Here is a 27,449-nt window from a genome sequence, read left to right as displayed (position 1 = left end):
AAAAAATGTGTAAAGATGCTCAGACAGCTCTGCCCGCCCTTGCTAATTAACGGTTGCCGTGACAACAGTTAACCCCACGTGACCAAGAGTTGGTCAGTTAGTTGGTTAGCTGTGGAGTTTCCCTGATCATAACATTACCTGCCTGTCCATAAACATGTAATACTTATGGGGAAAACACTCTGGTTTGCACATTGACACCTTGGAGACTATCCGGTGAGTATTTAAAACTTTTAAATTGAAGAAACTTTTTTCAACCTAATCCTGTAACCTTTGTTAAAACCCAAAAAGTAGAGATATAACTAGGCTATATAGTTTTCACTGGACAGTATGTTCCCACAGAAGTGTATACAAAAGTGTAATGCATCCACTTGAGAAAAATCTGCTCAGGTTTTTTTTTGAATAAACAAGATTATAATCTCATTAAAGGTTAGCTGTGTAGGATTTAGGATTCACTGGTATCAGGGTATAGTGGTGAGTTTGCAAATTGCAACCCACTGAAACCTTCTCTGTGCCAAGCATGTCGGCTGGGGGCCAGTTGTGGCCCGCACACTGCCCAGTTTGTTGTTCGAAGTATACTATATGTTGTCCACCACACAATATATATCGAGCAAGATCACTTGCATTTTTTTCATTTACCTCATGATGGCAGGACTATCAAATGGTTTGTAGACATGCACCAAGTAGGAGCTGTGGTGGAATTCATGTGTTTTCATAAATATGCAAATGGGTGGTTACCTATAACAGCAGATATTTTCTGATAGGTAGCAGACATGGCCATGGCAAAGAAGAGTAAAGTTGACAGTGAGGGCTGCCACTTTCAGGAGCAGTTCACTGAAAAATTAAATTGTTGTGGCTTATTTGTAAGTGATGTTATAACTCATCGCGGCTAAGTCTTAACTTAAAGCCACTGAGGGGCTGCATAGACAGGCTACTTACTAATTGACGCGCTCACCTTACATAACTAACTGCTGTTCATTAGGTGAAAACAAAGTGAATGCATCATGCTTTAGTATGTTTCTAAATAAATGGTCCATTATTTGAAGGAAAAACCCATTCTAGCCAGTGCAAAACCTTTGGAAGAAGGAATACAGCCCATAATATCCCCAAGTCACTGTTTAGGCTATATAACTATAAATGGTGAAAGGCTGTTATTTACACTGATCAGTACTAGGTTGTAATTATTAGACATTAAGTATGTTAAGGAGTTATAGTGTGTGCAGTATACGTACTGTAGGGATATGTAGGCTATTTTTTTTTTATAATTTATTCATGGAATTATCTGTTTCATAATTACTCATTTATTTATTCAATTTTGAACACATTGGGGATTCACTACTGCCAACTTTACAGGCTACATTCTGTTTAGGAGACTTGCATTGTCTTTAAAGCAGCTATAATGAATTTATGATAACAATGTATCAAATGACAATATGAAGAGAATGTGACAATGTGAAGGAGGTTGCTCATAGTGCACATAGTAAGTGTTAGTGACCCTACAGAGAATTATCAGCTGAATCTGCAGCTCCCTTCGGCTTTACAGAGCTTTATGGTGACATTCAGCTCAATGTTTATCTGTCCGGCCCGTAACTTCAGTGTTTGCTTCACTCTCACTACTCTATAGTGTCACTCTCACACACAGCAGGCAGCTGTTGTTTTTCTAATAAAAAGCTCTGATAAGCCTACTCTGTACTACCTGCTCATCACCAGACGTACACAACCTTTTTGTTGTAACATGTGTCTGCATGACATGAGTTTTGATAAATACTATTCAACTTGTTCTATAAGGAATTTAAATGTACTATTCAGTGACTGAAATTTCCTATTTCAGTGTCTATCACACCACCCCATTGAGAACTTATTTTACTTTTTTTGTAGGATTCAAGCCATGTGCTTAAGAAATTAAAAAAAAATGTGTCAAAGTTTCAACAACAACAAAAAAAATGTATCATCAGGTTTGTTAAGTATACTGCTGAAGGTCTCCACATAACGCACATGATGCTGTCTTCAAGGAATATAACAATGTGCCTGTGGTTTCTCAGCAATGACACCAGAGGTCGCTGCAGTCTACCTTTTATTGACAAGGAAAAGGGAGTTTCATTGTAAAATTCTATTAGTCTGTATAGATTTTTTTTATTGAGTCAGTGTGTTTAATGTGTCTAAATGCAAACAGCTGCAACCAGCCATGTTCCAAGGTAACAGAACATCAAAATGTGTAAACATCAGACACAACACCTTTGAGTGAAGTCATTTGATGTCATAAGAGGGAGATTAGACGGCTGTAAACTGATGAGAAGGGTGCTAAATCATGAACAAGCAGCCAATGAACCTACGGCCTCCATCTTAAACATGGGCTACTTCAGAGAATTAATCAAGAATGAGATTCTTAGGGACTGTCGTCAATGGGACAATGATACTCAGTGTGAGGACAATGATGGGCAAGGATTATCACCGCAGCCACAAACTGCCTTTCATTTGCCTTTTTTAACTGGCGTGTTTCTATTGATTGAATAACTGCTTTAGACATTTTGAGTATCGCCTCCTCATGAGTCTCAGAAAGCCAAAGTGAATGCAGCGGATTGCGTTCAGAGTTCATTCTAATCTTTAATGCAACAGATGGGAAAATCTCACGGCTTAGGAGTTAATGTCAAGTCAAGTTCAAGTTGTCTAAATAAAGGGCTGCTAAGTAGAGGTCACACAGTCTATTATCTGTCTGTCAGAGATGAACTTGGATATCATTTGATGGACAGCTGACGGACAATCGCTCCTCCCTGAGTGAGAACTCATTATCGCTAATAACACATAAAAACATTTTGTTAAAAATTAATCAATTTTGATATGTAATTATCAATTTAAAGCATTGCTTTTTATCCAATCAAAATGGAAAAAGTAGTCAAGATTTTTCAGTGGAAATTCTGACCTCTGCTGGATACTGGATGGTCTTTAGCAGGCTATATATATTAGAAGGGAATTATATTGGACGAAGTTAAAAGAGCAACCTGAACCTACAGAAGGCAATGAGCCAAAACAAATAATGCAGCCATGTTTAAAAGTGTAAAAGTGTGATAATACTTATTTGGCGGCTTCAGGGGTGTAGTGGTTAGCATAAACACTGGAAGCACAGGAACAGGCTGGTTCAGACCTACCAACACCTCTGAAGTACACTAATTATCCCTCCAAACCCACAAATTGTTGTTTCAGTTTTGGCTGTGATTAAATAAACATTTAATGTGTTAATTAGTCAGCTAGGTGTGGACACAGAGAGGCATGCTACTTTCGCCCTTCGTCCACTCCTTATGCTGAGGCTGAGCTAACCACATCCTGGCTCCAGCTGGGCTAAATGCATAGTCTATACAGTGAATTATGTCGCTTGAGCTAGCAGCCCGTTAGCTTAGCGTGAAGCACAAAGACTGGACACACGGGAAACAGCCAGCAGGGCTCAAAGGAAATACAGTCCACCTAAAGAGTGCTACAGGAATAAGTCCTAAAATGTGGGAATTAGTTAGCACTTCCTGTTTCCTTGTCTGTCCATGGGTTTTTGGTTGAATGCCTGAAATTCGTTCTGTAGTTAACACGAGCTTCAGTGATTCTCATGTTGGTTCGACAACATAAAATACATCAGTAAATTGAATTTTGAAGCTTTTTGGTGTCTTAACAAGGCAGCTGCTAACATGTGGCTGACTGAGACCACAGGCTGTCATCAAGCTGAACACAGCTTTACAGCCTTGTTGTGGTGGAGACGTTAAGTCATGTGACAGCAGTCTGATTTATAACATAATGTTAGCTTCTTGTACCTGGCAACTGTGTTCATGCTTAAAAGGGAGCGTATCTATGTTTCCCGGGTTCTATGTTCCCCACTTAACCCTGCAAAAAAGCTTCTATGTTTCCCGAGTTCTATGTTCCCCGCTCAACCAAGCAGGAAATATAGAACCTTTTTGTGTAAGCGGGGAACAGAGAACCGTTTTTGCAGGGTTAAGTGGGGAACATAGAACCCGGGAAACATAGGCATGACCCCCAAGATACAGGCTAGCATGTTAATTACTTTCGCTACAGTGGTGTCCGCAGATGATTTAGTTAGGCCTACATTTAGACAGAGCCATGCTAGCTTTTTGCCCCTGTTTTCGGTATGCTAACCAGCTGCTGGATGTAGCTTCATTTTTAAGACATTGTAACTCATCAGGAACCTGTCTGCTCATAAAGGCCTCTTTATTTCTACATTGTAGTGAACAGTTAAAATTGGCCTATTGAAATATAGCCTGTATATTGGTGAGCTTTGAAGGTGTTAGTTGGTGTGAATCTGCTTCCCTGTGTTTTCAGACGTTTGTGCTCAGTCTAGGTTAACCATGCAGTTTATATGAGATAGTTAAGTGTTGAAGAACATTTTACAATAGCACTGTCTCTATGGCTTATTAACTGTTTTGAAATATTACACAAAATGCATCTGTGACTCTTGTGATTGCCGTGACAGGCTTATAAATAAAGGCATAGCTGATGAATCCCTCAATAGAAATTCCCTCCAGGATCCTCCTGGGAAGGCTTTAGAGATTACAGTGGACTAATGGTCGTGTCAGAGATTTGGAGTCCTCTCTTTTCCCCTGCCATCATCTCCCAAAGACGGACACTGAGGACAGAGAGGAAAATAATGTCCTGTTAGGAACTCAAGAGGCAGAGAGACAGGTTGCTGGATCAGACCCTTTGAAACAGGACTGTAAAGAATGTAAAGAATAATGCAAAATAAAATACTTTTCACTAAATTATATTAAACCAGTGAAAAATGAAAACAAGAGTTACCTAAGGGGAATTATAAAGATATAATTATATTTAAAATAATTATTTTATCATTAACTTAAAGGTCCTTTTTGTGGGATTTAAGGGGATCTATTACCATGCATGTTTCTGCAGTAGCCCAGAACGGACAAACCAAACACTGACTCTAGATAGGGCCATTCTCGTTTTTGTGTTTTCACGTCTGCCACCATAGTTTGCAGCCCCTTCGTGAGGAGAGCATCGGAAAAAGATACATTTTTTTAATCATGAAACTGCTTTGTTCAAAGTTTTTACAGATTGAAATCACTGAGTCTGTTTGTTTGGGAGAGGTTGAGACCTCTGCAGGTAATTTGGCTCATGGTAAACTGTTTAACTATGAACACTTAAGGAATTCTAACATGGAGAAGACTTAGGTGGTTGCAGTCTGCAATCCTCACTTCTAGATGCCACTAAATACCCCGAAATCTTACACACTGGACCTTTGAAATAATTAAACATTTTCAGAATGAATCACTTTCATTTCAAGACTGAGGTGAGAAGGTCATACTCTGACAGGCAACCACGCAACGCTGTTAGAAATAATCGCGGGAAATGTAATCATAATTATAAATACATTTAACAAATTGTCATCATTACTACTACAGGTTCTACTATTACAATTTCCTGCAGCTCTGCGTGTGGTTTGTCCATGTAGTGTTGCAGAAGCCATTGCTCGACTGCCGTGGGTGGATAGACTCGATGTCAAACACTGTGCTGTCTCTCTATTTCATTACTGTCAAATGTATTAAAAGGTGTAAACGTGAATGTAATTTCAGTGTTAGGCTATAACACTGTTGAATGTTATACTTTTTGTTAAGTGTTAGTATGTCAGAAAGTAGGTCATAAAAAGTCATAGTTTAGTATCTCATAAAAAAGTCATAGTGTGTGCACTTTTCCTGTGCAGCCTTCAGTCATAAGATGGCTTCCTAAAATGGCACTCAGTCATCAAACTTTTGGAACGGCTGATCTAAGACTTGTATTTCAAAACACTTTAAAATGGTCAGTTTAGTTGAAAAATTTCTTCAAAAATTGTCCTCCTCCAGACCCCCTCAAGGGTTGGGTTAGTGTTGATTGAAAGTGGTCCCCCCCAACATACGATTACGGCATGATTATGGCCCTGCTTTAGGCACATAATCATGGACACTTTATGGACATGGAAATGGGCAAGTGCAGTTGTTTCAATGTATAGTTTTGGTTCTTTGATGAGGAATGTGTTTTTATTGTTTTTAAATTTTATATATATAAATATCTACTTTTTTCTATTTGTTTTTAGGACACCGTGCTGCCTGATAAAATCCTATAATAGCTGCTAATCGTAGAAATGCATCCTTAATAACACTGTTTGCTTCTAATCTCCCAAACACAGCACTAAACAAACACAGTGTCGGTCTCTGCGTGCTTGGAGCATTTCAGCATTGATGTGAGTGCTGGATCTCTGGCAGAGGTCACCCTCCTTTGGCATTCATTCTTTTCTTGAGCTGCAGTTGCTCCCCGCAGAGGATTTATAACAAAAGCTCAGTGACATCTCTAGGATATCACATGCCAAACTAATCACTTCTCTCCACCCACATTCATTAGAAGCTTTGACCTAAATATAGGTGTTTGCTGTGTCTCCTTATGCACCCAGGGAGACCTTATAAAAGCAGTAAGTGTCAAAGCAGTTCACATTTTTCAGCTGAAACTTGTGCTGGTGAGGACATGCTCCTGTTTGATTGTTGTGTGAGTGTGATAGTTACTGACTTTACAAGTGGGATTTATCTTGTTTCTGATTCAGGTGTCTCCAGGTGGAGGATACATAAGGAGACCTGTTGTAGCCCACAGAGGTAAGAGAGTTCATATTGATTATGATGACTAATTATTCTACAGTTATTAGAATCATAGTTCTGACCTTTAACCTTGAATCTTTTAGTCCCCTGTGGGGTGTGTTGCGGAGATGAGTTCAGATGCTGAAATGAGTGTGTTTGGGGAGGCTGCCACATACCTGAGGAGACCCGAACGAGAGAGAATTGAATGTCAAAACAGGCCCTTTGATGCTAAAACTGCAGTGTATGTGGTGGATCCAAAGGAGCTGTTTGTTAAAGGCACTCTGCAAAGCAAAGAAGGAGGCAAAGCCACCATTAAAACTGATGCAGGACAGGTACGCTAGCTGTGGACGAGGCAGATCACCCATACGCTCTCCATTTTGTGCTGCTGATGAAGGACACATCTCTCCCTTTACAGGTTGTAACAGTGAAGGATGACGAATTCTTCCCAATGAACCCACCCAAGTTCGACAAGATCGAGGACATGGCCATGATGACCCACCTCAACGAGGCCGCCGTGCTGTATAACCTCAAAGAGCGTTACGCAGCATGGATGATCTATGTGAGTAATGTAACATTTGCTGTAGCTGATGATGCTTATTAACACACAATGCCAGAGACGCTGACACCATGTAGACCAATGTTAAAGTTTGTAATGCACAAAGCTAAAAATGTCTTGTTTGGCCTGACAAAGGAAGCAAGCAATAACTGCATTTCATGCCCTTTGATTGGCAAAAGTCAAGACTAGAGATAAGATTTTCAATGCCTTCCCAACATGTAATTATACATACAGTATGTTAAGTCATCAGTTAATTATCTGGCAGCTACAAATACTCTTGAAAAAAAGAATACTTTACTACTTTTTCAAAAAGTCCTACATCCTTTTGGGGTGTTGACATCGTAGTGTGATGTTATTTTATAACAACACTAAATCTAAATAAGATGATGTTGAGCTCCAATCTGCACACAAAGCTCTCTCAATGAGAGTGTTTTGTTTTTGTTTTTTTTTACGGTGGAGGAAATTAATTTGTCCAAGTTTCCCCACTCATGCAGCTACTGCTCCTCTGCATTATTTTGGAGGAGTTGTACATCCTAGGAGGCATGGATTTGATGTTTTGTAGGTTGGATGATATCATGATTAAAAAACAAGCTAAATTTTGTTGGAAATTGGTATTTTTTGAGACATTTTGGAAGTTTATTTTACATATAATTACAGTAGTAGCTTATAATATTTAAGTTGATATATCTGAATAACGAGGTTGTAACCTCAAATTAAAGATACTGAGATGCTGTTGAAACAACTTTTTTTTCGGTAACCCACACAGACAGATCAATCTGTTTGGAAAGGGCCGTATTACCTTCAGTGACACCAATTTTTTTTTAAGTTGAATCCTAGTATTTTAAAATATGTTAGCGTTCTTTAATATCTGCAAGTGCTACACCCAGAAAGAAAAGTAATCTGTTCTTTCAAACGACTAGTTTGTACTCTTGATTTACATAATAAAATAATGAAGTTATTTATAAATGTATTTGCAGCTGCTGTTACTTGTGTATAAAAATGCCCATACTTTATTTGGAGAGGCTTGGGTCGTCTTTGCGGCTCGCTGATGGCCACAGGTATTCAAAAATAGATATAAATAAACTGATCAGTCAGTGTCATGTACATAGTCAATGCATTTACATGGACATCCCCTTTAGGATGGGTTTTTGAGGTATACTGTATTTGTGTTTGAGAATGTAAACAACATATCCCAATTTCAGAAATCTACATAAGTCTGAATTAGAGCCCAACCGATACGTCGGTCAGCCGATTTTATCAGCCAGTATTAGCTTCTCACAGATATGGTATCGGCGTATGTTGCCCCGATATTTTAAGGTTTGTTGTTTTTTTTGTTGAACATACACCAGAAAAAGATGCTTGCAGTAATCTAGAATTATTAAATCCCCAGTGAGGCCTCTAAATATTGTTTCACCAAATCCATGCTAACTCAAACATGTGTTTTATTGTATATGTTTTAGACCTACTCCGGGCTGTTCTGTGTCACTGTGAACCCTTACAAGTGGCTCCCAGTGTACAACCAAGAGGTGGTGGTGGCCTACAGGGGCAAAAAGCGCCAGGAGGCTCCACCACACATCTTCTCCATCTCTGACAATGCCTATCAGTTCATGCTAACTGGTAATCTGAAACTGGAAAAACATATATTGTTGTATTCAGTTTTCTATAAGGTCAAGGCTCTGATTCATTGCATGGTACCTTTCTAATATGACTCTGGTGTCATTTGTTGTAGATAGAGAAAACCAGTCCATCCTTATCACGTAAGCTGCATGTGGATGCAAATGTTGAAGTTTATCTTTAAAGCTTTTGGTCAAAGAGGAAATAAAACAGTTCTGGTGTTTCTCTTGTGTAGTGGAGAATCTGGTGCAGGAAAGACTGTCAACACCAAACGGGTCATCCAGTACTTTGCGACAATCGCAGGGTGTGGGGACAGGAAGAAAGATGCCTCTGGAAAATTACATGTAATATTATTATGATTTTTTAGTCTTTGAAATAAATTTACAAGTGGTAAAATTAGGTACAATTGCTAATTGCTGCTATTGCTTCTTGTCTGCATCTGTAATATCGTATTTTGTTCTTCCTGTTACCGTAGGGGAATCTGGAGGATCAGATCATCTCTGCTAACCCACTGCTGGAGGCTTTTGGAAATGCCAAAACTGTCAGAAATGATAATTCTTCACGTTTTGTGAGTAAAAAGAAACTTTGTTAATACTTATTTCTGATTTGTCTCCTTGTTTAGTACATTACGTTTCCTAGATTAGTCATCAGTTTTTTTTCCTTTTTAAGGGCAAGTTCATAAGAATCCACTTTGGGACCACGGGAAAACTGGCCTCCGCTGATATTGAAACTTGTGAGTCAGAATATGATGAATTCATGTGATATTTTGTTAGTCTTTTGTTTAAAGAAACAGTTCACCCCAAAATCAAAAATCAAAATATACCTTTTTCCTCTTACCTGTAGTGCTGTTTAACAGTCCAGATTGTTTAGGTGTGAGTTGCTGAGTGTTGGAAATATCGGCCATAGAGATGTCTGCCTTCTCTCTAATATAATGTAATTAGATGCCACTCAGCTTCTGGTGCTCAAAGCTCCAAACCAAAAAAAAAAGAAAAGCATTTGGAAAAACTCAACAGCGATGTCTCTTTCCAGAAATCATCATGACCTGGTTACTCAAGATAATCCACAGACCTTCATGTGAACAGTTTCATGTAAGAACTATTTTCTGTCTACAGAACTACATCTGCTGAAAGGATCACTGCACAGAAGGGGGTGCACGTCTTATTCTAGCTCACCTAGCACCACTAAGCTAGCTAACATCAAAGCTAGACCGAGGAGGACATCATTAATGTTTACATCTACATGAGTAGATGCACGATAGGTCAGTAGAAAGAAAATAGTTCCTTCATGAAACTGCACACAACAAGGTCTGTGGATTATCTTGAGTAACTGGGTCAAGATTTCTGGAAAGAGACACTGCTGTTGAGCTATTCAAATGTATTTTTTTTTTTTGGCGCTTTAGGTACCACAAGCTGAGTGTCGTCTTGTTCCATTATATTAGAGAGAAGGCAGACATCTGTATGGCTGATATCTCCGACACTCAGCAGCTCACACTAAAACTATCTAGACTGATAAACAGCACTACAGGTATGAAGAAAAATATGAACTTTTGATTCTTGGGTGAACTGTCCCATTAAGTCAGTTTTGTTTCCTTTGGTAGATTTGCTGGAAAAATCCAGAGTAACGTTTCAGCTGTCTGCAGAGAGGAGTTACCATATTTTCTACCAGATCATGTCCAACAAGAAGCCTGAGCTGATAGGTAACATATCAGAAGGAAGTGTTACAGTTTGAACAAATGTTTATCGTAAGGCTTGGATTTGACTTGCACATTATTTTTCCACCCAGAGACTCTCCTCATCTCCACCAACCCCTTCGACTACCCATTTGTTAGCCAAGGGGAGATCAGTGTGGCCAGTATTGATGACAGTGATGAACTGATAGCCACGGATGTAAGTCATATTTGCAGTCTTTTCTTTTCCACCCTTGCAAACGTGCCACTGACATCTGCCCTGTTATGATGTACTTTCAGAGCGCTATTGAGATCCTAGGCTTCACTGGAGAGGAGAGGATTGGCATCTACAAGCTAACAGGTGCTGTGATGCATTATGGGAATATGAAATTCAAGCAGAAGCAGAGGGAGGAGCAGGCAGAGCCAGATGGGACAGAGGGTAACTGTTATTTACAAGATTCTGCCAAAATCTCTGGATTTCTTGTTTCTTTTTTTGTTTTTCTCAATGATCGTCTTATGTTTATGTAATCATCTATTTTTAACTTATGCTAACTTTATCCTCTTCTATCTCACTCTATCTATAGTTTTCTCACTTGATCTTTTTCCTCTATCAGTGGCTGACAAAGCAGCTTACCTGATGGGTCTGAACTCTGCAGACCTGCTGAAAGCACTGTGTTACCCAAGAGTGAAGGTTGGGAATGAGTATGTGACCAAAGGACAAACTGTTCAGCAGGTACATGTGTGTTGTAGTATAGTAGCTGATGTGATAAACGCTTGTGCAACCTATTAGGACTCATATTATTCTTTAAAAGTGTAAATGCACACATGCAAAAGTGTATTTCAGTACTGTTAAGCAAGGAAATAATGCAGGTTACAATTGTATCCTTTAGTTTGAAAGAAATCTGTCAACACTTGCATACCCTTATGTAAAATAAAACTCTTATAGGCTGCTGTAATTGTTCCTATTTTCAGTTCTGGACAGGAAGTAAAGTGTCCCTTTGTAAAGTAAAATGGAAAATGCTTGTTTTCCTTTTCTTATCATCTTTTAAAAATTGATCAGCTGTCTATGTGTGAAGTGGAAGCTCTCACTAATAGTGGCACACCCACAGACAATTACCACCCTACTCTGCAACTCCATAGAGAATTTTAGCCTCTTTCAGCTTATTGTTTTGGTTTTACAGCTGAAAATTCTCTTCACCTTAAGAACACAGTCACACATGAGCAAATGCAGGCGAGTGACCATTGCCTGCTGAAGTAATATTTGTGCTGAATGTAGGATGTGATGCAAAAAGAAAACTAGCTTGATAGCTAATAAATGAATGTTAATATATAATGCAAAATATGATGTTACTGGTATATTTTTCATTTTCTTAAGTTCCATGCCTGTCTCCTGGCATCTCTCATGTGCTGCATTTTTTATGGCCAATATCATACAATATTGACTAGTAAGCATTCGGTGTTTTGTCTGTCAAGTGGCGTCTTCCATACATACTTCTTTCCTTTTGGTTGAAGCTGTGATTTTGCCAGTCAGAGTTTACCAAAGATGTAAATTTGCTCTGCCACTGGTAATGAATGTTGTATTCGTCCCTTCACTCACACTGAATGGAAGTGAACGGGAGGTGAATATTCGCCAATGTTAATTTTGCGTATGCCCTAAAACTGCATTTCCACCTTAAAGGCATCACCAGTAAGGTTCTTCTCATGCACTGTTTGTACGTTTTCCTACGAAAAGTAATGCACCAAAATTCATACGTCTCATGTAATCATGAGCCAGTAATTTGTGTATGACTCACGTATTTCAAAAGGCTGCAATCTCACGATCAGTGCGCTGACAAGACTTTCCCCCGTAGACTGGTGTTCAAAGTGAACTTTTAATGAACTTTGAGTCATATCAGGGCACTTAGTCACCATATTTGTTTTCCTAAACTTAATCATGTAGGATATCATACAAACTGTTATGTGAGGATATGTTGCCTCGCTATATTTGGGTATTTTTTGCACCATATCTACAATTTTTGTAGCTTCGTCTTGGATGCGTGCTGCTCACAGTCTAGGAGCTGGTTGCTACCTTTTTATATAGTCCCAAGCTCACCAAGCTCTGTGTAAATACTGTTTTAATGTTCGGTAACTTTATGAGGTAATAATATGTTATTTGTAGTGGAGTTCCTCTGCTGCAAAGTTCCCAATAAGGATTCATAGTGTAACAATAAAGTCCTCCAATATTTATCCTTTAAAGGCCTATCTTTTAATTACTTTGATGTGTTGGTATCTAACTGCCACATGTTATTGTGCAGGTCTACAATTCAATCGGTGCTCTGGCCAAATCAGTCTACGAGAAGATGTTTGTGTGGATGGTCCTCCGCATTAATCAGATGCTGGACACCAAGCAACCCAGGCAGTTCTTTATCGGAGTCTTGGACATCGCTGGGTTTGAAATATTTGATGTAAGTTTGCTAAAGCAGTGACGCTACTGTAAATTCTAATGGATATTATGGTCATGCTCTACAGTAAATGGTTTGTTTTGCAGTATAACAGTCTGGAACAGCTGTGCATCAATTTCACCAATGAGAAACTGCAACAGTTTTTCAACCATCACATGTTTGTGCTGGAGCAAGAGGAGTACAAGAAGGAAGGCATTGAGTGGGAGTTCATTGACTTTGGAATGGACTTAGCTGCTTGTATAGAACTTATTGAAAAGGTTTGTTTATTCATGTGTCATATAACACAAAAGTATAGAAAAGATTTCCAAATATCATTTTGTGTAGAGTAATTTTATAATGTCCACGAACAGCCAATGGGCATCTTTTCCATCCTTGAAGAGGAGTGTATGTTCCCCAAGGCATCAGACACCACCTTCAAAAACAAGCTCTATGACCAACATCTTGGGAAATCAAACAACTTTCAGAAGCCCAAGCCTGTCAAAGGCAAGGCTGAGGCTCACTTCTCCCTGGTGCACTACGCTGGCACTGTGGACTACAGCATCACAGGCTGGTTGGACAAGAACAAGGACCCACTGAATGACACTGTAGTTCAGCTCTACCAGAAAGCCAGCCTCAAACTACTGGCTTTCCTCTACTCTACCTACTCTTCATCTGATGGTAAGAACTGTTGTGATTCTGAACTTAATCTTTTTTTTTTCATTTAAACATTTGCAGCCTTATAACAAAACATTTCTTCTTTTAGACAGCAGTGGTGGAGGAAGTGGTGGAGCTGGTGCTACTACAAAGAAGACTGCAAAGAAGAAGGGCTCATCCTTCCAGACTGTGTCTGCCCTCTTCAGGGTAACTGCATAGTAAAATAATATTAGATGTTCATAGTTTTGGGAAAATAATTTTGATACAGACAATAAAATATTGCAACAATTGTTATAATGAAGTACTGATGCTGATAATCTTAAACAGGAGAACCTGGGGAAGCTAATGACAAATCTCAGGAGCACCCATCCTCACTTTGTTAGGTGTCTAATTCCAAATGAAACTAAAACTCCAGGTATGTTACTTCATGTTCCACTTCATCAGACCATTTCAATGGTATCTCATGCAGCCTAATTATAATGTGGCTCTGGCTGACTTTTAGGGATTATGGAACACCATCTGGTTATCCATCAGCTGCGATGTAACGGTGTGCTGGAAGGAATCAGGATCTGCCGGAAGGGCTACCCTAGCAGGATCTTGTATGGGGATTTCAAGCAAAGGTAAGAAGCAGTAGAATTGGTTTGTGAGAAATTTAAAAAAAAAAACAAGTAACTTTTCTCTAATTTTTCTTGTAGGTACAAAGTACTGAATGCTAGTGTGATACCTGAGGGACAATTCATTGACAACAAGAAAGCTGCTGAGAAGCTCTTGGGGTCTATCGATGTGGATCATACACAGTATAAGTTTGGGCATACCAAGGTAATTTATTTGAATTTGAGGGCCTCACCATGGTAGAACTGTGGCTCTTGTGGGATCATCTAACACCTGAAACTCCCCTAATGAAATCAGACAAGCTGTGTCCATTGGTGTAGTGGGGGGTATACAGGGTATACCCACTTCTTATTCTAGACGTTTGCAGTATACCAACCCATCAGCCAAAAAGCCATCACAATATTTCGGAAAGTATATCCACTTTTCCTCAGTAACGTGCTAACGTACCCAGCTACTTTGTAGTACACCCACCTCATCAGCTGCCACTACACCCTCTAGAGACCCTCTAGCAATCAGACAAACTTCCGAAAATTTGAAAATGTGCACCACTTTCCCACTTTTATGATTCATTTTGTTTAGATTAGGAAAAACTCACAAAAGCTACAGCGTTCTTTGGGGTTTAGAGACTGTTCTCCAAAAAAGACCACATAGATCATTTCTGCAAGTAGAAATTACAACCCATGTTTATTGTTAGTGGCAACCCGATAGTGGCTGTAGTAATTATTACAGGGGCAAAGGAGAAAGTCAGGAGACGTAGTGTAAAGAGCGACAAAGTCTGCTTTAGGTGGGGGTAAAGGGAGGTGGATGGGTCAAACAAGAACAGGGCTTTCATCCAGGAGACCACTGTTCGTAAAACAAAATGGCAAATTTGAGTTATTTTAACAACGTAACGTGGTACGTTGTAGTATATCAATGTGATGCATGTCGAGTGGGATGTGTCACATTTTGTCAACTAAAACACAATTAGACTTATCTTAGGCCAAATCATGATCTTTTTTCTAAACCCAACCACGCACTTTTGGTGCCACTGTGACCGTTTCACAACATTAACCATGTGTTTAAAACTGCTGCCATTAAGGGTCATATACAAGCTATTCTGTTGTCCACCAGTAGGGGAGCAAATTTTGGAGATGCTTCTACGGATCAAAGGAACAAACAATTTACTGTGAGTACTTGAAAAGGTTTCAGGAAAAGGTTTTCATGGCAGACTTTTTGCAGCCCCTTCAAGTGTCGCCATTCAGAACATGTATAAACTCTTTGCAGACAACATATCATAATATTTCAGTTGTTTCGAGCATTGATGTTAAAACTCTGTGGTATATTAATGTGGTACTAAAGTGCATCTCAACATGTGTCAAAAATTATATTTCCTGTAGGTATTTTTTAAAGCAGGGCTCTTGGGTCTACTGGAAGAGATGAGGGATGAAAAACTGGCCTCTCTCATCACCATTACTCAAGCCTTGTGTCGAGGCTTTCTCAGAAGGAAGGAGTATCAGAAAATGACGGAGAGAAGGTAATTAGACTGGCTGTAGATTGTGGTCACAGACCTTCAGCCTCATGTACATAAAAGCCTATAGGTCTAAATAAGTTGCATGCTTGCTACTTAGTTACTTACATATTCCAATGAGAATGTACATTAAAACAAGCTCCATCTTTTCAGAGAATCTATTTACATTGTCCAGTACAACATTCGCTCTTTCATGAATGTAAAACACTGGCCATGGATGAAGCTCTACTTCAAGATCAAGCCACTCTTGAGGAGTGCTGAGACTGAGAAAGAGATGGCCATCATGAAAGTAGAGTTTGCCAAGTGTAAGGAGGATTTAGCCAAAGCTGAGTCTAAAAGGAAGGAACTGGAAGCCAAAATGGTTTCCCTGCTTCAGGAGAAGAATGACTTGTGTCTGCAGATTCACACTGTAAGTCGAGAAAAGACCTATTTTGCAGCAGATATAGCTGTTTAAGTAAATCATAATAAAGTGAAACTTCATGCTACATGAATGTAACTAGTGTTATTTATTCAAAAGGAAAGTGAGAGTCTGGCAGATGCAGAGGAAAGATGTGAGGGGCTGATCAAGAACAAGATTTTGCTGGAGGCCAAAGCCAAAGAACTCAGTGAGAGACTGGAGGACGAGGAGGAGGTGAATGCCGAACTGACCGCCAAGAGGAGAAAGCTGGAGGACGAGTGCTCTGAGCTGAAGAAAGACATTGATGACTTGGAGCTTACCCTGGCTAAAGTGGAGAAGGAAAAACATGCCACTGAAAACAAGGTACATGTCTGCTTAGGGGTCATCTGAACACACCCGATTCACCAGAAGAAAACAAACTATGTGTCTGCAAACCACAAATACCTTACATTTGTACGTTTCATTAGTATTATATCCTGAGGTTTTTAACATTTTTTTCCCCATTTTTTCCACGGGTTGTTTTTGGAGGGGAGTTTTTCCTCATCAGCTGTGAGGGTCCAAGGACGGAGAGATGTCATAGGCTGTAAAGCCCTCTGAAACAAATTGTAATTTGTGATATTCAGCTTTATAAATAAAATTGAGTTGAATATCATCGTTTCTAAAGTAACATATGAGCTGGCTTTGTCATTGGGAGGTTTAGGGGTTGGTGGATGGTGTGGCACCTAGGTGAGATGCCTGCCAAGCTGCAGATCACTGTCCAAGACCAAACAACAAAAATGTTTTAGTGCCCTGATTGCTGTTTTTCCAAAAGCATTTAAGCCTCTGAACATGGATCTTTTTTGGCAACCCATCACTGTTTTTCCAACCCGGATAGTGTCATGAAAAGCGGTTGCTTTGTTACTGTGCCTTTGCTGCATTTTCTCCCAGGAAAGTGTCACAAAAAATGGTTGGGTTTTTTATAGTGAAATCATTGTGTTTCCTGCCAGGATAGTGCCACCAAAACCTGGTATTTTTAACCAAAACATGATTTACCATAACCATGTTGTTTTTGTGCCTAAACCTAACCACACATTAACTACAATGCTGCTGAAACGCAAAGTTTGAACATATCCTCTGCATAATAACGAACAAATAAAATGTGTTTTTGGTTTGCAGAAACGTACAGTGCCATTTTTTTCTGGTGATTGGGTCAGGGAACACTAAACTCAGTGACTCGAACATTTACTAGCACATACTTTTTTTACACATTCAGGTGAAGAATCTGACTGAAGAAATGTCATCTCTTGATGATACCATCGCCAGACTATCCAAGGAGAAGTTGGCCCTGCAAGAGGCCCACCAGCAGACACTGGATGACCTGCAAGCAGAGGAAGATAAAGTCAACTGTCTGACCAAAGCTAAGGTCAAGCTGGAGCAACAAGTTGATGATGTAAGTTGATGCCTGTAAATATTACCACCTTGAAATCATAGCATGTATGACTTGCTAATATTACTGTCCATGTGATAGCTTGAGGGCTCTCTAGAACAAGAGAAGAAGATCAGAATGGAAATCGAGAGGGCCAAAAGGAAGCTTGAAGGTGATCTGAAACTAGCTCAAGAATCCATAATGGATTTGGAAAATGACAAGCAACAGCTGGAGGACCGCCTTAAAAAGTATGTACTGTTGCAGCAGCGTTTAAGCATAGTGATAAGTTCTTTACACATGCTCTAATCATATGGTCATTTTGCATGACAGAAAAGACTTTGAATTCAGCCAGCTCTTGTCCAAAATTGAGGATGAGCAGAATGTGGCTGTGCAATCTCAGAAGAGGATGAAGGAGTTTCAGGTACTTGGAAAACTTCAGGGTTAACATGAAACTTTGCTGAAAGCCAATGAATGATCCTGGGTTTTTTGTTGCTTTACTCAGGCCCGCATTGAAGAGCTGGAAGAGGAGATTGAAGTGGAGCGTGTTGCCAGGGCCAAGGTGGAAAAGCAAAGGTCTGATCTCTCCAGGGAGCTGGAGGAGATCAGTGAGAGGCTGGAGGAGGCTGGAGGAGCCACCGCCGCTCAGATAGAGATGAACAAAAAGCGAGAGATCGAGTTTCAGAAATTGAGGCGAGACCTGGAAGAGTCGACCCTCCACCATGAGGCCACTGCTGCGGTTTTAAGAAAGAAACACGCTGACAGTGTGGCTGAGCTGGGAGAGCAGATTGACAACCTACAGAGAGTCAAACAGAAACTGGAGAAGGAGAAGAATGAGTACAAAATGGAGATTGATGACTTGTCCAGCAACATAGAGGTCATGGTCAAGGCAAAGGTTAGCTCGACCAATATGAAAAGGATATGCAGTCAATAAAACATGGTTAATAAAGTTTTTGTTAATTAATGCGATGAATATTACAGATAAATTATGAGAAAATGTGTCACATGCTGGAAGACCAACTGAGTGAATACAAGACGAAATACGATGAGAACACTCGTCTGATCACTGAAGTAAATGCTCAAAGGGCAAGACTTCAGAACGAAAATGGTATGCAACTCAGTCAAGACAGACTCCTGAGGTTGAATTCTTTTCTCTATTTTCTTACCTTTTTTTCTCAAACCCCTTGAACAGGTGAGTTTTCTCGTCTTCTCGAGGAAAAAGAAGCGATACTCTCTCAGATGTCGAGGGGTAAGCTTGCCTTCACTCAGCAAGTTGAAGAACTGAAGAGGCACGTTGAGGAAGAATCAAAGGTTTGTTTCACTGCTGCACTTTATACGACCAATCAAAGCCTGTGACATTATTTATCCTAAAGGGTCATTAGGCTAACTGATTAGGTTACCTAGGTAGCTAGAGCTAGGCAGATTGGTCCCATGTCATTGTTCTGACAGCCCATAATTTTGATGCCTCATTTGACTAAAAACTTATTTGTACAACGGCTTGTTATCAGGAAAACAAATGCCCACTGTTCTTAATGGTAGTTTCTTCAAAAATATGACACCCCTGCTATTCCCCTGATATTCGTACCCATAACCTTAACCAGTCTCACTCCTCACGCCTAAACCTAACCAACCCAACCAACAAAGGCGAAGAATACAAGCCATTCAGAGGTAGGGCAGGCCATGCCTTAATTACAAAAAGATTACTAGATTAGATTAGACAACTTTATTAATCCCAAAGGGCAATTCAGTTCAGCAGTCCGCCAAGACCATACACACTGTCATACATACATATATACATACATGTGAGTGCATACATTCAGCAATGTCAGTGTAAGCGTAAGCATGACGGTGCCCCCTTTTGACTACCACAGACACTACAAGGTGTGCATCCTACAATAAGAAGAATAGTAACTCTGATAACTTAGATAAAATCAGTCAGTCAATAAATAAATAAATAGGCACAATCAATGTTAAAAGTTAATCAGTTCCTCAGTTCATAAATTTCAATCCCACAGGCTTGTGTTTAGGTTTAAAAGTCTTATAGCAGACGCCAGACGGGAGAAAAGATCTTGAGTAGCAGTTTGTTCTCCTCAAACAATGGCCGTGGACTCTAATATTTCCATGGATGTTTAATTTAAGATATTGTAATTGTAGTCCTATAGAGTTGGCTTTTTTGTAATTTTATATTATATATTCCATTTGAATGCAGCAGCAATAGTAGGAGGCCCGATGATGTCTTTTTGTATAATAAATAGCCCTGTGCTTCTGTTTGGGAATGTGCCATCAAAGAAGGAACAATGGGAGACTGTTTTGGAGATAACAGGCTGCTGTACTATGCTTTTGGGTCCAATGGGGCATTTTTTTGAATATTAGGGCTTCAGAATTATGGGCCATTAGAACAATGATCAGTCCCCAAGAGATTTTCCTGACTGACTTAATATGGCCTTTTTCACTGGGTGGGCCCTGGGCCCTTCTACGGTGGCCACCAAGGAGATTTCAAGAAATACTTAGACATGTTAATTCACCAGTAGACCAGTACTTCAGCTTGGGAGAAGAGCTTCCAGATAGATTCAGATTTTAACAAATGTTCCTTCAGCTAAAAGGCAAATCTGCCTCTCCGTTAGGCTAAGAGTGCCCTCGCCCACGCTCTCCAATCTGCCCGCCATGACTGTGATCTGCTGAGGGAGCAGTTTGAGGAGGAGCAGGAGGCCAAGGCTGAGCTCCAGAGAGCAATGTCCAAGGCCAACAGTGAGGTGGCCCAATGGAGAACCAAATATGAGACTGATGCCATCCAGCGCAACGATGAACTGGAGGAGGCCAAGTTAGAGTTGTTCTCCAACATAAATATGATAAATACATATATAAACAGACAGAAATAGGATATTTGCAATGTAAGAAAATGGCAATCATTAATCATTCTTTTTGTTATGCTCAGGAAAAAGCTTGCCCAACGTTTGCAGGAGGCTGAAGAGGCCATTGAAGCTGTGAATGCCAAGTGCTCGTCTTTGGAGAAGACAAAGCAGAGGCTGCAAGGAGAGGTGGAGGACCTCATGGCTGATGTGGAAAGGGCAAATGCTCAAGCAGCTGGCCTGGATAAGAAGCAGAAAACGTTTGATAAGGTAACAGAGGCATCCTGCCTCTTAATTGTGCTAAGCATTCACAATAAGCCACAGATGCTAACAGTCTGTTTTGCTCAATGCTATTGCTGATTGATATAGGCTAACATACCAGTGACTTTACCCATACCCAGATAATAAAAGCCTTTACATTTGCAGCTTTAAAGGAATACTTAACCCCCCAAATGACCATTTGTGTTTCAAATACTCACCTCGTGTTACGTTGAATTTTCTTCTGGTGAATGAAAAATCCCAAAACAGAAAAAATTGTTGATGAACTAAAGTCATAAGCTTCTATGTTTAACAACAACAAAATTATGTCAGTTAGTTTTGCTTTTGTCAAATGTGGATACCTATGACTTCATTTCGAGAATTTTCTCAGTTTTAAGGAGTCTTCGTTCACTGCAGAGGTGTGCAAGAACAAAGGTTTCTTGACAAAGTAACCTGGGGTGGGTAATTGATAATTGATAATTGAATGGTCATTTCAGGGATGAAGTATTCCTGAAATGTACACCTGTTGCGGCATAGGTCGTAAGAAATGTGTGTAGGTTGATCATTTCATGCAGACACAGAATTTTATTTGGAGTATACTGTATCATAACTGTGATATGTGCAATCATCACTTGCAAAGATATAGCAATTAGCACAAAAAGTTAAACTCTTAAAAATCCTCTCAGAACCAGCATTTTGTGTCTTTGTTAGATTCTGTCTGAGTGGAAGCAGAAGTATGAGGAGAGTCAGGCTGAGCTGGATGCATCACAGAAAGAGTCTCGCTCCCTCAGCACTGAGCTCTTTAAAATGAAGAACTCTTACGAGGAAGCTTTGGAGCATCTCGAGGCCCTCAAACGAGAGAATAAAAATCTGCAACGTACGTATATTACTGTAAAAAATACTGCTTTCTTTAAAGAAAGTTTCATCTAGAACATGTCTGACAATCAGTCACTAAGGATAAGCACTACGGATGCCAAAGACAATGTCATATAAAGATTATGTTCATATGTGAATCTACACCATTTTCTCATTAGGCAAGAAGAAAAGACTAGATAGTCGTGCCTCTCTTAATAGTGGACATTAATGGAAGAATTATTTTTTGTTTGTTTGTTTCTGTTTGGTCGTTAATTGAAGAGATTTCTTCCACTTTTAGAGGAAATCTCTGATTTGACTGAGCAACTTGGAGAGAATGGCAAAGCCATCCATGAGCTGGAGAAGAGCAAGAAACAAACTGAGACTGAGAAGACAGAGATCCAGACTGCTTTGGAAGAAGCTGAGGTATATTCATGTCATACAAAGAAATGTATGCACACCTATATATAAGTCTCTTACACAATTAAATTATTCTTACTTTAATCTGCATTCAAGGCGTCACTGGAACATGAAGAATCCAAAATTCTGCGTATCCAGCTGGAGCTCACTCAGGTCAAAGGAGAGGTTGATCGCAGGCTGGCTGAGAGGGATGAGGAGATCGAGCAGATGAAACGCAACCACCAGCGCATTGTGGAAACGATGCAGTCTGCCTTAGATGCTGAGACACGCAGCAAGAATGATGCCATGAGAATCAGGAAGAAGATGGAGACTGACCTCAATGAGATGGAGATCCAGCTGAGCCACGCTAATCGACAGGCAGCTGAAGCCCAGAAGCAGCTGAGGAACATGCAAGCCCACCTCAAAGTGAAATAATGTTCATTGGCAGCTTCAACACATGGTTATTAGCTTATGAAAGAGCCAGTTTGAGTAAAACAACTTTTCACCATCATCATTATCTCTGTGCAGGAACAAACCCTTCACCTGGACGAGGCGATGCGGAGCCAGGAGGACCTGAAGGAGCAGGTGGCCATTGTGGAGCGCAGGAGCAGCCTGTTGCAGGCTGAGGTGGAGGAGCTCAGAGCTGCTCTGGAACAGTCAGAGAGGAGCCGCAAATTAGCTGAACAGGAGCTGGCTGATGCCTGTGAGAGAGTAGGGCTGCTGCACTCTCAGGTGAGCAGTATTGTTATGATGTATCAATAAGAAGAATCTAATGGGATAGCAGTTGGTGGAGACCAAAACAGAGCAGAAAAAGAAATAAAAATTAGAGTGTTAAATAGTGAATTGACAGACATACCAAACTCCAAATGAATGCTAATGTTGCATAACTCTGTGAAGTATAACATACTGTAAGTCACCTTTACAGTTTTTTAATATGTCCTTTGTCCACAGAACACCAGTCTCCTTAACTCCAAGAAGAAGCTAGATGCAGATGTCAGCCAGCTGCAGAGCGAGGTGGAGGATGCGGTCCAAGAGGCTCGCAATGCAGAGGAGAAAGCCAAGAAGGCAATCACTGATGTAAATATTATGCCCTTCACCTCTTATTGTATCTAGAACTTACAGCTTCATGTAGTGTGATTGTAACTGTAAGAATTAGTGATGGTTATTAAGCAGCTTGGCTGCCTCTGTGGATACTGTTATCAGGTCCAGCTTAGTAATGAATAATTCTTTGAGGATCAAGGCTGAAGGGCTGAAACCACATTGTTTTTGTGCAGAGTTAATGTAGGCAGTCGCCTTCTTCTTCTTCATAATGTTTTCGCAAATTCTTGTGAGATGGCACATCATACATCAAATTTTTGCCAATGATTGAAAGTTGTGTGCAAATACTGCCCAAGAAATATGAGGCTAATTGGTCGGGTGGAGGCTCTGAAATTAAATGTCAAAATTTTTAACTTTAAAAAGTTATAACTGCTACGCCATAAGTCAAATTTACACTAAACTTGGTACAGGCATCTGTCTATTTATACTCTTACAAACCTAAACCATAGGTTTGTTTTGTACCAGATTTTCTGTGGATCATAATTGGACCAAGCTTATCAAACGTTGCATAGATCTTCTGTTAATTTAGTCTTCACTTTGAATTCTGGTATCGCAAAATGGAGACTAAATTAAGATAAGAAACAATTCAGCCCACTTGTGTGCGGTGTATCTATTTATTTGCTATCAATCTGATGTTTCCTTCCATCACCTGTACCAAGTTATGAGGACTGGCAGCGCTTTTTACTGTGGACTATGGGACTGTGCTTTTTAATGGTTGCGTAGATCTTGTTGATATCTCATTGCATTTTGAAGATATTGACCAATGAACTTTAAAGGGACAAAGCTCAGCACATAAATAGACATAACTCCACAACTGTTTGGCCAATCATCATGAAACTAGCAGGATATGTCCACACAAGTCCCTGAAACACCCCTCGAAAGTTTCCTTGAAATTGACAACTAGTAAATGCTACAAATGAAAAAAATGGGTGTGGCATAATACAGATCAGATTTTTGTTGTCCAATTATTACAAAACTCGCAAGATATGTTTCATAACAATGTTGAACTATGTTTGTAAAATTATTTTGAAATCACTCAATAGGGTATGCCACCAGTTCCAAACAAATGCATTGGCCTGGCACCAAATTTGGCCATCAAATAATAACACCCAAAATCCCCAAATCACCAAACTGTGGATATACATGTTTTGTTTTGTTTTTGTTTTTTTTTAATTTAACTGTTGAAATATGTCCACAGAATGGTTTCAAGTTGACCACTAGGGCTTGACAGCATTCGTGGTCTGGCACAGATTTTGTTGTAAATGAGCATTGTTAGATTGTCATAAAATCTTTTAGTTATTTTTAATGCAGGAGGAACCCTGGAATCGCTGCTTGTGGCTATATTTTGGTAGCCTATATGTAATGATGAATTATAAATCACACACCAGTTGAACTTGCTTTGGTCTTGTAGGCAGCCATGATGGCAGAGGAGCTGAAGAAAGAGCAGGATACCAGCAGCCACCTGGAGAGGATGAAGAAGAACCTGGAGGTGTCTGTGAAGGATCTGCAGCACCGTCTGGATGAGGCTGAGAACCTGGCTCTGAAGGGGGGCAAGAAACAGCTCCAGAAACTAGAAACTCGGGTATCATACTTATACATAGGAGAGCAATGTAACATTACTGGGAGCAAAACTTGGGTTTATGGGATTTGGACGTTCTCCTCTAGGTACGTGAACTGGAGGGTGAAGTGGAGATGGAACAGAAAAGAGCTGCTGATACCGTGAAGGGAATCCGTAAATACGAGAGACGAGTGAAGGAGCTCACTTACCAGACTGAAGAGGACAAGAAGACAATTTTGAGACTGCAGGACCTGGTAGACAAGCTGCAACTCAAAGTCAAGGCATACAAGCGGCAGAATGAAGAAGCTGTAAGAGCTTTACTGACTGACAGAAAAACAAACATTGTTTTTTATTATGATTATAGCTTACCGTGTGTTTTTTTGCAACAGGAAGAGCAGGCCAATACTCATCTTGCTAAGCTGAGGAAAGTGCAGCATGAGCTGGAAGAGGCACAGGAGCGGGCAGACATTGCTGAGTCCCAGGTCAACAAGATGAGAACCAAGAGCAGAGAGTTTGGAAAGGTAACACTTGGCACATTTATGGTTAAGTTTGGTTTTGCTCCCTAATTTTTCAGTTGGAATCAAGATTTCATTTTCTGTGATAGAGTGCTTGGTGTACTAATGTTTACCTGTTGATTTCGATCAGTTGCATGCCTCTCAAAATTTTGAGCATTATGGTCTGAAGTTTTTCCCTTTTACAAAAAGGACAAAAGAATCTGCAGGAATGTCTGTCACGTATACGTCAGTGGTTGCAGACATGGTTTATAGGCATACAGACATCCTTAAGGATTCATGAAGGAATGATTTTTGTATTTCTCAACCTAGACCATATTTTCCAATGTTTTTCTGTCTTAGTGACTAATGGGAATGCCAATTTTTGAAAGTGGTCCACTGTTAAGTAACAGGCTGTGATGTAACCATTTGGGGCATATTCCTGTTGTCAGTTTATGTCGACTAACGTTTTGGGGTTTTTTTTGCCACTGACAAGCTCAGATTGTTATTCAACATGTCTGACAACATTATGCAGAGGATCCCTACACAGACAGACCTTTTTAATAAGTAAGTAATATATATATATATATATATATATATATATATATATATATATATATATATATATATATATATATTAGTAAAATTCTTTTTGTTTAATCAGTAACAGCCCAAAAATTGCCATCACCAAACCCACCAAACTTCATTTAAATAAACAGTAATTTTATCATTGCAAAACACACTTTATCCAAAGGTGACAGAAAAGTAAAACTTTATAAAGGCCATCATGGTTTGTCTTTCTACTGTTCCAGCTGTCACCACCTCTGGTTTGATTGACATAAGCCTGTAATTCACCCAGTTAGATGTGAAAATATGCTGGCTCTATATACACTAAAATGACTGTATATTTAAATGGAGTCTGGTGGGTTTGGCAAGAGCAATTTTGAGACTGTTTCTGGTTTAAAAAGGTCAATGTCTGAAGGGATCCTTTATGTCATGTTGTCAGACACTTATAATAATAATCTGAGCCTGTCAGTGGCAAAAAAAGTAACCTTTAGTGGACATAAATTGACAGTGCCACATGCCATGATTGGTGACATTGCAGCATGTTTCTTGTTGCCTCTGCTCAATACTGGACCATTTCAAAAAGTGTTAGTCACTGTGACATAAAATCAAGGGAAAATAAGGTCCAAGTTGAAAAATACTGAACTTACCCTTTAAGACACTGACATAAGTGGATCTGATCTGAAATGTAGTGTCAAGGGAAATACCTATTTCAGAAAGCTTACTGTATGTAGATGACCATTACTTTTCCTGTCTTGTACCTCTCACCTTTCCTTCTCTGTCTTGTCCTGTCTCAGGGTGCTGAATCTGAGTAAACCTTGCAGTGATGACACATAAGATAGCCTCCATGCAAGTTCTTAGTACAAATAGACTCATCAGTGTTGTTTTGCTGTGAGACTGTAGCAGAATAAAGTGGTGTGAAGCATGGGTTTTGTCTGTTTTTATTTGTCTTTCATCAGATATACTGTGCAGCCAAACCTATCCATGTGTCTGAATATCAACACAAATGAACGGATACCGAGTATTTATCATAGTTCTTGATGTATTAGCAGATTAGTAGTGTTGTAGTGATAATGTGGCAGTCAGAGAAGTCACTGTAACAGATAATCAGTTCGATAGAAGCAGCATGAGTTTATATAAGTTCCTCTCAGTGTAATTTGAGCATATGTTTACAGAGATCAGGGCAGATCCCAGCAGAACGCCTGCTGACATTTACATTCTCAGTTAAAATAGCTGTCCTCTTCACTGCCACTCATCTACATACAATAATGCCAGCATGAGAGCACTAGATTAACTATGATTAGACCAATATCATCAAAGGACCATATGGAGCAATCAGAAAGGCTCCAGAGGATTCATTTAAGATGAAGCGTGTATTTAACTGTGTCATGTTTGTTTAGCACACCAGACAGAGGGATTCGCTTTTGTTACTCTGTCAGTGTCTCAAAGTCCTCATCATTACAGGAATTTCATTTGTCTGGGACCCAGATTAGAAGTTAAAGTCTGACATGAAAGTATAATACTCATCAGCATGTCTTTCATACTTAGAGTTACCCACGGGTTTAATTAGTTTTCTGTCAAGATCACCAGCTTTCTGCCTGAATCAAAGGAAGACTCTTCAGATGGACTGCATTTGTCAGGCCAGTGCCAGACCTAGCACATTCGGTGCCATAGGTAAGCTTCCTCTGGTGCACAAATAAATAATTTACCTGACAAATAATTGATAATGAATGTGCGATTTGCGCAAATTTGCCACTTTATCTTGTTTATCATGTTTTTGTATTTGTATAGCTCTTGCCTTTTTGCTTTGTCTTACTCCCATGGTCTCTACATACAGTCCATTCGACAGTTTCTCTTGTGTTAGAGTTTTGGTGCCCCCCCCTCTGGATGGGCAACCATCAGTTGTCTTTCACGTCTACATATCCAATCCAATCCTTGAGGACA

General features: G+C 39.8%; 1 protein-coding gene across 1 annotated transcript; it reads left to right on the top strand.

The window, feature by feature from the left end:
* The first annotated feature begins 177 nt into the window (after window positions 1-177).
* LOC125880454 (myosin heavy chain, fast skeletal muscle-like) lies at window positions 178-26,423 on the top strand. The gene is made up of 40 exons (XM_049562954.1): window positions 178-213; window positions 6,578-6,626; window positions 6,713-6,940; window positions 7,024-7,167; window positions 8,625-8,781; window positions 8,894-8,921; window positions 9,014-9,122; window positions 9,254-9,346; window positions 9,448-9,511; window positions 10,376-10,474; window positions 10,561-10,664; window positions 10,745-10,883; window positions 11,059-11,177; window positions 12,739-12,888; window positions 12,972-13,142; window positions 13,236-13,542; window positions 13,628-13,725; window positions 13,846-13,933; window positions 14,021-14,138; window positions 14,214-14,337; window positions 15,507-15,643; window positions 15,791-16,046; window positions 16,155-16,397; window positions 17,287-17,463; window positions 17,542-17,687; window positions 17,770-17,860; window positions 17,942-18,331; window positions 18,418-18,544; window positions 18,629-18,747; window positions 20,061-20,257; window positions 20,372-20,555; window positions 21,255-21,420; window positions 21,697-21,821; window positions 21,912-22,220; window positions 22,323-22,526; window positions 22,746-22,871; window positions 24,304-24,474; window positions 24,558-24,758; window positions 24,840-24,971; window positions 26,303-26,423. Exons 3-40 carry the CDS (start codon window positions 6,737-6,739, stop codon window positions 26,318-26,320), a joined length of 5,835 nt encoding a protein of 1,944 aa, XP_049418911.1. The 5' UTR covers window positions 178-213; window positions 6,578-6,626; window positions 6,713-6,736; the 3' UTR covers window positions 26,321-26,423.
* The last annotated feature ends 1,026 nt before the right edge of the window (window positions 26,424-27,449 follow it).

The sequence above is a fragment of the Epinephelus fuscoguttatus genome, linkage group LG20 (genome assembly GCF_011397635.1).
Source record: "Epinephelus fuscoguttatus linkage group LG20, E.fuscoguttatus.final_Chr_v1".
NCBI lineage: Eukaryota > Metazoa > Chordata > Actinopteri > Perciformes > Serranidae > Epinephelus > Epinephelus fuscoguttatus.
The sequence above is the reverse complement of the archived record's forward strand: the minus strand, read 5'-3'. Positions and strand labels throughout refer to the sequence as shown.